Source organism: Emydura macquarii, unplaced genomic scaffold (assembly GCF_026122565.2).
Source record: "Emydura macquarii macquarii isolate MOO-44397 ecotype Brisbane River unplaced genomic scaffold, CSIRO-AGI_Emac_v2 contig_2365, whole genome shotgun sequence".
Lineage (NCBI taxonomy): Eukaryota > Metazoa > Chordata > Testudines > Chelidae > Emydura > Emydura macquarii.
In genome coordinates this window covers 3,270,581-3,281,374 of record NW_027132502.1, presented here as the reverse complement: position 1 = coordinate 3,281,374, position 10,794 = coordinate 3,270,581, and the positions used below count along the sequence as shown (strand labels likewise).

Genomic DNA, 10,794 nt, shown 5'->3' with positions numbered 1-10,794 from the left:
AGATTTCACTCTCCCATCTACACGTAGAGACTCCTCTAAAACATGAACTGTCCATCAGTGAAGAAAGGAATACCGCAGTATTACAGGTCATAGGATACTGTACAGAGATGGAGAATTATTTCAGGTTACTCAAGAGAGCAGGTGAGTCCTATTGGCTCTAAACCAGAAGTATAAAAAGGGAGCTGGGCATCTGACAGAGACAAAGGAAGGACGCTTAGGCAGAGGTGAGCACATGTGTGTGTGTGTGTGTGTGTGTGTGTGTGTGTGTGTGCGGGGGGGGGGGAATGCTGCCAGTTCACAACTAGCTGCACACCAAAATGAGAGCGACTGAGAGACAGCCTGCTCTGTCTGACGCAGGGTGGTGAAAACATGGATCCTTCTGCATAATTCTGATGTATTGTTCATGTTTGTAATGTTTGCTCAGTTATTATGGAGATAGGCAATTCAGAAATCGAAATAATCCTGCCGCTTTAGGGCAACAGAGTCTGACCATCATATGTCCCAGCTGTCCAGAAGTGCTCACCTGTTGGCGACAGGTAATTTCTCATATCTCATCATGAGAATAGTGCAATTGAGAAAGTAAGGAAATAATAGGGAGATGTATGGAACAGACAAACAGAAAGCTCTAGCCATGAAGCCTGAGTGCCCACAGCTTCAACTGACGTCCACGGGACCTGAAGGTCATCAGAACCTCTGAAAGTTGGGTCCAGGAAGGTTTGGTATATCCTTTCCCCAGCACATCCACACCCTGTGCCTTCACTGTCTCCTCTCATCCACTCATTTTCTTTCACTTCTGAGATAACTCTAAAGCCACTGCTTCAAATCTGGCTCAAGTCAGACATCAGCAAAAGTTATCACCATCCAATGAGGGAGCTTATGAAAAAAGACGGTGGGTCTCAGTCCAGTTCCTAAGAAACAAGGCTCCCCAACCCAACAAAAGAGCATCACAACTGTACATGTATATTGTACCATGTACACAATTGCGGTACATGTACCATATACACATGTACACAATTGCGGTACATGACAACACTTGCAGAAAGGCCAAGCAGTAGTGACCCCCTTTGGGTCAGGGTTGGAGCACACTGATGGAAGAACTTGCCCTGCTGCTGTCCATGCCATACTCCATGCATAAATCAAAGACTCCAGTCACCAGGAATGTCAACTTGGCATCTTTCAATAGTCACTTATGTATTTCAATTCTCTTCCTTTTACAATTTAATCCCTGCCATGTTCCCACTGGCCCTGGCTCCCGATTATAATAATAAATGTTTATTCACAGGGCTCTGTGTAAGTAAGTCATCTAAGGAAGTGATCAGGATTTATTTTTGCAGGTGACAGTGTTGAGGCTTATGCGTGATGTTCATTAATGAAATCTGTTTGCTTTAGATTTCTTCCATTCTCACCTAGATTTTTAAAACTTGACTAGCTGCCACTGGCAAAGCTAAACGTATTTTGTTTGGCAAGCATCATCACAGCTGAGTCACATCACATTACATCGTACTTCAAGTGGCTTCACAACAGTATGGAAATAGCTGGTAACCACCTTCCCCGTTTCCTGATACCCAGCCCTTTAAAATCATACCTGTACGATTGCCCATTAACTTTGCCCTGGGCGAAATCAGTGGAGCGGGCTGACAGGACTTCAGTAACTGCTGGGATGTGTGGATCCGTTCTGAGACCCGGTGAGAATATCTTGGATGAGTCTGTTTCAGTTGCTATTTGGAAAGAGGTAACGTTTCAAGGCAGAGGTGTCACTTTACAAATTACAAGTAAACGCCGTTTGTCCCTGATTGAGTCCCCCAGACAGATTATGTACCAGGCCAATGGGAAGTCCCTGGTGACAAGGAATAATCACTGCAAGACTCCATCATCAGCATCACGTTCTTTATGACAGCTGCTCATGAAACCAGATTGCCCACCCCCTGCCCAGCACAAGAATGAATAAATCGGGCTTGTGCAGGAGAGGACAGTCAGTTTTCTGAGAGAGGCATGGGGGACTAAGCTATGCAAATTCAACTGGAGTGAAGAGATGTTGGCGGCTAAGCTCTCTCACTTAGAAAACATGGCCCTGGAGCCTTTTCATTTGTTGCTCTCATAAGTGTATTGCCCTCACGTGCTGAAATAAGCACACAGGCCGGGACACTTTCAGACAAGCGCCAAACCAGCTGGAGAGAGCTTTCTATTTCTGGCTCATGTTCTGTGCAAGTGCAACAGTCAGACCTGGGGTTTACCTTTAGATCATAGCGTCTCCGCTTGAGGGTTGCAAACAGGTGTCAGAGGGTCATGCCCACCCTGTCCTTACCATATTGCTAAATGGGAGGGTGGTAGTCCAAACTAGATCTTAACTAGACAGGAAGTGGATTCCTGGGTGCGTGAAGGTCCAGGTATGGAAGAGCTTGAGAGATGGCTTATTAGGTTAAGAAAGTGGGCAAAGGTTTGTTGGGACAAGGGCAGGGACTTCCTTGCGATGCTGAATTACACTGATCCAACTGTTCAGCTGAAGCTTTCGTCTCATCCAGCCCTTCACTCTTGGCTCTTCCCTGCTCATTTTATAACTCCACTGCATCAAATCCAGTGACACCCCCAACCCCGGGCTGTCCCTGATGAAGCTGGAAAATGGCCTAACCTAAAAGGATCAGGTTTCCAGTACAATATAAGATCAGGCACGGCAAGGGTAATACTTAACTAACTCTATGCCCTACTGCAGAACAGGTGGTGCCAGAGATTCTGGAGGGAGTACAGTTAATATTACACACCTCTGGAAAAGTGTTACAGGAGATGGGCCAGAAGTGTTTTGTAGACTGAGATTTGTAGGTTTGTCGTCTCATGTGATTATCCTACATACTGGTTTTGGCTCAGCCTTTTCATGGTAATGATTTTCCATAGGAGTACACTGTTGCAAACATATAGAAATGCACCAAGGGCCTAATCCATCTTTCACTGAATTAAATGAGTGTCTTGCCACTGACTTCAATGGGAGTTGGATCAAGCACCAAGTTCTCTCTCCCTTCTTCTCACCTCTTCTATCCTGTTTTCCTTTCTGAATCCCACACGTGAAGGGAGAAATGGATAAGCAATAATTTATTTTGCAAGACCTGATGCCTGAGGCAAACCACTGGGAACCCTTATAACAGCAACAATACTGAATTATCTGTATGACCACTAAAAGACCATTCTGCTCTTACCTAAATTTCCTGTTGTTTAACACACGCTTACTAATGAAATGTGGTACAGCGTCACTGGCAAGTAATGGCTGCTGCATTTCCACCCCAGAGGTGGCCCTATTTCAAGGTGGTATAGTATCTAAACACACCGTTATTAGACACTTTGGGCTCCTTTGGACTAGACTATGCTTTAGAAATAGAAGGGATTATTTCTCAGAATCTGTATCCAATGGAGGGGTTCATCCCACCAGACATTTTTAATCAGCAAATAGCAGCACTTTTGATGTCTGACTGCTTAATCTCCTTTACAAATTTTTAATAGGTAAAAGATTGGGTTTTTTCCTCAATATAGGAAAACTGCCAAGTCAGCAGGTTTCCGATTAGCGTATTATAATGTCTAATGTTCTGCGCTGCTGTTTCTGGCCAGCTGATCTCTGTAGAATGGTTTTGTTCTGTTCCTATTGCTAGTGTGAAATCTGAGGCTTGAAGACCATGCCTCTCATTATGACAGAATATACCGAGTGCTCAAATGCAGGCCTCGAGCTGGAACTTCATCTGCCCCTATTGTACCCCTTGGGTTAAGCCTATTATATCAGCTCTGCACATTATGTAAGCAGATTCTTGTCTGTGAAACCTTGGTTACTTGTCTCAAAATCCCTTTCATTTCCTTTTGGAAATTTAAAAAAATATGCCATTTTTTTACTGATTCAAAGCATATTTTTGAGCAAAGCAAAGACAAGCTTTGTCTGTGACTTTTTAATAATTCTGCACTGAACAAATGCAGGCACTTTAACTGAGAGCTCAGCACTTTTTGCTGTTAGTCCCTAACGCAGACTGTCGAATGTACCCTTTGAAATAAACTGGTGCTCCACTGAGCTTCATGCCACTCCCCTTCTCAAAGGCAGGCCCAGGTGCCTTTGTGTTAGCTTCATTTCAAGTCCACAAGGAAAGAATCTCTAGCAGCATCTTTCCACGCTGTTCTCTACAGCAGGGCCCTTGAAATGCTGCCCTGCCGAGGGCGGCTCTGGCAACTTGCTAGAAGCCTAAAGGCCATAGCTAATTTAAATAAAATGGAGCAGATGTACAGGTGTAACCAGAGGAGAAGATGAGGGGGATGTGCTGCCCTCGCCCCCCAAGCTTTTTTTTTTTAAACTATCCTGTTTATGTCTCTCCCACTCTGCAACTGTAAACTTAATAGAATCCCACCCTCCCCTCACCTTTTATCATTTTAGAGTAGTTGTGCAGATGATTGCCGCTGCCTTCAACTCTAATACAGAAAAGACGACAGGTCCCAGCAACAATTCATTTCGGTCCAAGGAAAAGGCTTATTTGATCAAGAAGGTAATACTGCCTGCTGGACATTGTAGTCTCTGCAGGCTGCAGTTCCATTAGATTCAAGATGGAACAATGCATGCTGGGACCTGTAGTCTCTGTAGAACACAGTTTTATCCCGCTCAAGAAGCAACACTGCATTTTTGGGCCCTTATCTTTTTTGAGCTGCAGTTCTGCTTGGATCAAGATGGAGCACTGCATGCTGGGGGCTTATCAACTGCCCATGCATACCAAAGGGGAAGTCAGCTGCAGACCATATTTTAGAACTGCACAGCCCACCGATGAGGCATCTCCTACTCCCAACGTCCGACCCACCTAAGACTCTTAGGAACAATTAACAGCAGCAGTCTCAGAGTATCCTTACATGCAGTGGAAATACAAAAGCCGGAAGTGCTGGACCTGCTACCGCTACAAGTGGAAGGACGACAGTTCTGCATAGCCTGGAGTCTGCCGTCCCTGCCATGGGAAGAAATGGCATCATTTTCTGGCCTGGAAGAGAAATGTGAATGCAGGGTGATAAATATTTACAGCCTAAAAAAGCTGCATGAGTATTACCATCTATTTTCCTGGAAAGGTACAGAAGAAACAGAGAAGCATATTTTATGTTGCACGCTAGTTCCAGAGGCGCAGTTTAACTGCATTTTGACTGTACCATTCAAATCAGATGATGTTAGATGCATTTGAAATTAACATTTTTTCCTACTGTAATAAATAGCTTGGGAAAGAACCCACAACTTGTGGCAGTTTTGGACCACTGGTATGTCGTCTCTCCTTCAGCAGAGACAGGACTGGTAAGTCTACCCATCGGTCTTCTGCATCCATTTTTTTCAGGAGTGTAAGATTTGTTTCTGAATATTACAGGGGTCCCACACGATGCAAGATCAAAACACTCATGTCAAGATCAGGGTAAGATGACTAGGATACTTCTAATTAGAAAATGGCTTTCCCTAGGAGGTGGTTAATAATTTAACAACTAAATCAGTTTCTAAGGCAACAGACAAATATTAAATAATTTGTCCCTCCTGAGTGATCTCATGAAGTATGAGGTCTTTAAAAAGAGCTCTCCAGTATTTCCTGGCTAGAGCATCCCCTTACAGTATAGATGGAGGGCTTGCATACATGAGAGCATGCAGGAAAATTAATCCAAATTAACACGTTAAATGTATAGACAATTGGTTAAACCGCATTCAGACCTTGTATGGAGAGTCGCCTTCAGAATTAAAATGGCCTTAATTCGGTTTAGCTTAATTCACTTCCAAAGGCCACTTTGATTCTGAATGGGAGTGTCCACACAAGCGTTTAATGCAGTTTAATTCATCCACTTTTAATTCACACCTTTAGTTAATTGGAATTAATTTTCTTGAGTGACCCCATGTAGTCAAGCCCTAAAACTGGATGAAAACCACACTAATTCAGAATAAGGGGTTTAATGCCACATAGTCCATTTTAAATTTACACTTTTAGGCCAGGTCTACACTGCCACTTATGTCAGCAAAATTTATGTTGCTCAGGGGTGTGAAAAAACATCCCCTGAGCGACATAAATTACTCCGACATAAGTAGTAGTGTGCACAGCGCTATGTTGACGGGAGAGCACTTTCCTGTCGGCACTGAGCAGCTACACAAGCGATCTTACAGCAGCACAGCTGCATCGGTACAGCTGTGCCACCGTAAACTCACTAGTGTAGACATGGCCTGAGTTAATCTGGATTAATTTTCCTGAGTTTCCCCATGTAGAAAAGCACCAAGGGGTAAAACTTGTCACATTCCACAGCAGCTTGATACAATGCAGTCACTAGTTTGCTTAAGTGATTTATAATCAAATAAATAAAGCTCAAGCCTTCTCTTCATTTCTGGATAGTTTTATTGCCTTGCTCACAGAAGGGCATCCTATGAGGTTTTATCCTCTGGTAATGAATTTCATTTGTTAAAATAAGTTAGCAGGGTATAAAATCCACTAGATCACACCCTTTTCTTCTGTAAACTCACTTGCCAAGTTATTTCCTTTCTACTCTGGTTGTTTTCTTGCACACAAACGGTAGCTACCTAGGGTTTCACTATAAAATGCAAACCTCTCATGCATGGTATTATGTCTGCTTTCCTATTTTGAACTTGGTTGGCGCTTAATGTTCAAACTAGTTTTACCATCTGACTAAAATAGTGAAAATTAAATTTCACACTGCTTTTAAATCAGCAGAAACAAAACCAGATAGTATTTGCAACTTTGCAACATGTGGCAAACAAACAATCTGCAGATTGCACCCTCAGTATTCCAGTGTAGGAATAGGTCCCTCCGCCGTTTTAGCTTCTACTCAGTGGGATTCTGAGCATTCCATCCGTTAGTTGCATTGTGGAGATATGAGCAGGTTGCAAGGCACTGCCTGCAAGACCATTCAAATGGTGTCATAGTCAGCCCATGGCGTGGATCAATATCAGGCAGAGAATCCTGGGAAACCTTGCTGAAGGCTTTAGAAAGGAATCAGTTCGGGGGTATTACTTGTGTGGAAGTGAGTAATAGACATGAGTTATTTAACCTCATCCAGGGACAGCCATGGCCTAAAGATGACAGCGTGTGGAATGGAGTCAGGAGATCTCAGACCTATTCCCAGCGCTGCCACGGACTTGCTACATGACTCTGGGGCAAGTCATTTCACTTTGAAATGCTCCATCTTCCCCATCTATAAGATGGGACAGTGGGGCTTAGCCAGCTTGTTGCAAAGCACAACCAAAGTATTACATTACTATCACTATACACTCCACAGAATGAACCTAGGTTTTCTAGCTTACTGCGGGTAGCAGAAATTGCAGGGGAAGGGGAGCCCTTGCACACATTTGATGGCTGTCCAGCAGCAAAGTGGCTTTGGTCTGATGTTCAGCCATGTATTAGACAGATTACAGTGTCTGGGCCTGCAGCTCTTTTGGGGGAGTACAAGAAAACCAAGAATAAAGAGACCTCTGTGTTACCAATAGCAGCCTACGTTAATGCTGGGTCACTCCTCTCCTGCCAGATAAAGATAAGATTTGGGATTTTATGGATATGGAAAAACAGACCATTCTGAAGAAAGATTCTTTTACCATACACTTTAAAAATCTGTACCCCACTTATGCTATGAGGAGGAACTAGATTCTATAGTCGCATCTCAGCCATTTTCTTTGTAAGTTTACCGAGAATAATATATAGGCAAAAATAGGATCTTGCAGGCCAAATTCTTCCCTGGGATACCCATATACATTTCCAATGTCAGAACTTGGGTCTGCTTGTTTTATATATCATGCTCAATATGTTTATGCCCTGAAATGGGGAAAATGTTATGCATTGAACTAGAAACTGATTTTGTCAAGGTTCTTGTTAGTGTCTTTGTATATATAAAATATACATAGAGATGTTGTCCTCTACCATTTCCCCCCCAATTTCTGCTTTCATATTTTACCTTTGAAACTGTTTTAAATTATATAAATCATTTTGTGACAGTTTGTATGACAGAAACTATGCAAAAGTCATATTTAGTCTAGTAGAACATGGATACTACATAGAATAATTTGTATTAAATGAGGCTTCATCTCATATCAAAATGACTCTGACCTGTGAGTTTGGTGCAGTAAAGATATTGCAAATACTCTTGCTGCTTATTGAAAAGGCAATTTTCTCATTGGATACAATACAGTGAAACATTCTCTGTATATAGCTACTCAGTATAAACTTGTTAGTCTACTGATATTACTCCCCAAACTTTGCGAGCGTAAAGGCAACTTGCAAAGAAAAGATCATGACTTGTCCTGGAATGCTATCTGCTATTTTTACAAGTAATACCTAAGATCGCTGTAAATGAAATAATTTCTCTAATTTCTCTTTTCCTGTTTGTTTACTTTGTACACTTGGCAGTTCTGTGTGTTTAATCAGTTCCACTGTTTGCCCATTCAGAGTCAGTTTCCCCTATCTGTGTGGGTGTTCCATATGTAATGGGAAAGAAAAGCATTTTAAGAAAAAGAAAGATGTGAAAGTAAAACCAAAAAACTAACTGGTGGAGACTGAAAGGCAGATATGGAACCTGAAACTGAATGTAACTCATTTTAAAAAAATACCCAGATTTGAACTTGACTTTCTCCTTTTTAAAACTTTAAATAAAATAAAATAAATGTAAAACAGAAATTAAATAATGTTGCTGACCTAGTGGTTTTTGAGGTACCATATTCCATCCTAATAGGAATGGTTGGTATTCTCTCAGTTTAAAAAGTGCACATGGAAATGGATACAAGCCTCAAGACAGTCTATTCCTCAACCCTGTATCAGGGCTACTTACATTTGGTACAATCCAAGAGTGCATGAGTCTGAGAGAAGAAGAATTGGTAAAACTTGTTTCTTGTGTGATAGGATAATGTCAAATCCTTTACCACCCCCATAATAGAAATAAAGAAAAGAAATCTCATCTCAAGAATGAACTAAGTAAGACTTATTTCGTTTAATAACAGAAAGCTTGATAAATGTCTTTTGGGTCCTGGAAGTCACTTATTTCCCATTGCAAAACAATATCCTACCACTGACTTCAGCTGCACCTACTGCTGCAACCAGAAGTCACAGATCTTCCTTTTGCCAGATCCTTTTACTCATTATTTTAAGTAATTTGTGCATTTATCACATTTGTAATCTTTGTCTGTCTTAATTCCCTTTTAATTTCTTCTTTCATGTGAGGGTAGCAATTGTTCCTGGAAAGATTTCATTTTCTGGTTTATAAAGTGGAAGATCCACTGGCATGTCAACTGCTGCATGGAACTTGCCCACAGAAATACAACCAGGTGGAGAATATGGACACACAGGATTTACTGAAGGCTTAAACCAAATTACTGTGTAAACTTTCACTCCACTATCTCAAGTACATGGCTTTGGTCAATGGACCTTTCTTTGACTACAGTTTTCCCTCTCTTTCTTTTTCAAATGTCCATTATTTTAGGTTAAAAAAAAAAACTTTTAAAGAATGACAATGGCAAAGTACTTTCCAGTATGGAGGCTTTATTTTTTGTACATTCAATTACATTGTTTTTGAGTAAAATTCAAAGTTAAGAAAAAAAATCCAACTTTCTGCCTTATTTGCCCAGACTTACGTTGGGTATGCAGCTCTGTGATAGCCTGGAGTGACTGGTCTCTGGAGAGGCTCATCTATGCTCTGGTGGACACCAGGAAACAGCTTCTTTTTCCCTTTTGGTGTATGAGTCATTATCTAATACACAGAAGGAGAAGGGGGGGGGGAGGAGAGGCAACTGAAGTCATTGGGACAGAGATAGGAAAATGATCAGAGCATCAACCTAGATTTGTGTCTTAATGTCACTGAACAGGATTGCCATGGTTTACCACCTAGCTACACTACAGTCTTTTCATCTCACAGTACCATAGCTCTTTCTGTTCCAAGCTGGCTCAGTAAGGATGTAAGTTAGCCTTTCCAAGTCCATCTTACTTCTGCTGGATAGAGGTTCAACAACAGATAGTGAGGGATCGGGACTCAGTAGGCAGGTAAAGAGCTGAGTCTCAACAGCCTTATATGTAGCACACAGATGGATGCAGCTGCTATAATTAAACCTATGGGTGTTAAATGGTGATTGAAATGTAGAAATTCAATACCTAGCCAAACCAATTCAGTATTTTGGAATCCCAATGAGTAATACTTACGCCCAAATACTCTGTTGTCAGCAGCTTCTCTCCTGATAGCTCTCCCAACTGCGGTTGTATCACCTCATCTTTGTCCAGATCAGCCTCCATTGTATCATGGTCCTCCTGTTACAATAACACACCTCGAGTATTTGAACCCAGACCTTTGGGCAGCTTTCAGTTCCAGTGAGAGCATTTAATTTTCACTCCGGCAGTCACTTGTGCAATATACATTTAAAACATAAATGACTTTTTCAACTAGGGCTACACATTTGAGCTACTGTGTATATATTTTTGTGTGTGTTTGTACACATGCATGTACATGCACACTTGTCCAAGCTTGAGATACACTCAGAAATAAATACAAATAATTCCTCCCAGCAGCTGCATAACCTTAACAAGGCTGGAGGGGAAAAATTATAGCCCCAAAGGACTGCTCTCCTTGAAATCTCAAATCCCTAAGTATTCCATGCAGGATAAAGATCCAATAACAGAAGAACATGATGGTGTTAATATGTATTACTTTCTAATGAGACTAGTTCCCCTCCATCCTCCAAAGAACATGACAGATCAGCCCCACAACAGAACTAAAGGAAAAGTGTTTTGCTGTTTAAAAAGGTTGTAACAATACATCATTGTATGGAAAAGTAAATCA

The 10,794-nt window shown here is 41.6% G+C and overlaps 1 protein-coding gene across 2 annotated transcripts in view; it reads right to left on the bottom strand.

Moving 5' to 3' along the window:
* Positions 1–1,488: 1,488 nt before the first annotated feature.
* ARMC9 (armadillo repeat containing 9) overlaps positions 1,489–10,794 on the bottom strand; it is an 89,633-nt gene continuing 80,327 nt past the window's right edge. For both annotated transcript variants that reach the window (XM_067561118.1, XM_067561119.1), the window contains 4 exons: positions 10,161–10,265; positions 9,599–9,714; positions 4,864–4,988; positions 1,489–1,718 (listed from right to left, as the gene is read on the bottom strand). In XM_067561118.1, coding sequence (XP_067417219.1) covers positions 1,516–1,718; positions 4,864–4,988; positions 9,599–9,714; positions 10,161–10,265 — 549 coding nt within the window. In that variant the 3' untranslated portion in view covers positions 1,489–1,515. The remainder of the gene's footprint in view (positions 1,719–4,863; positions 4,989–9,598; positions 9,715–10,160; positions 10,266–10,794) is intronic.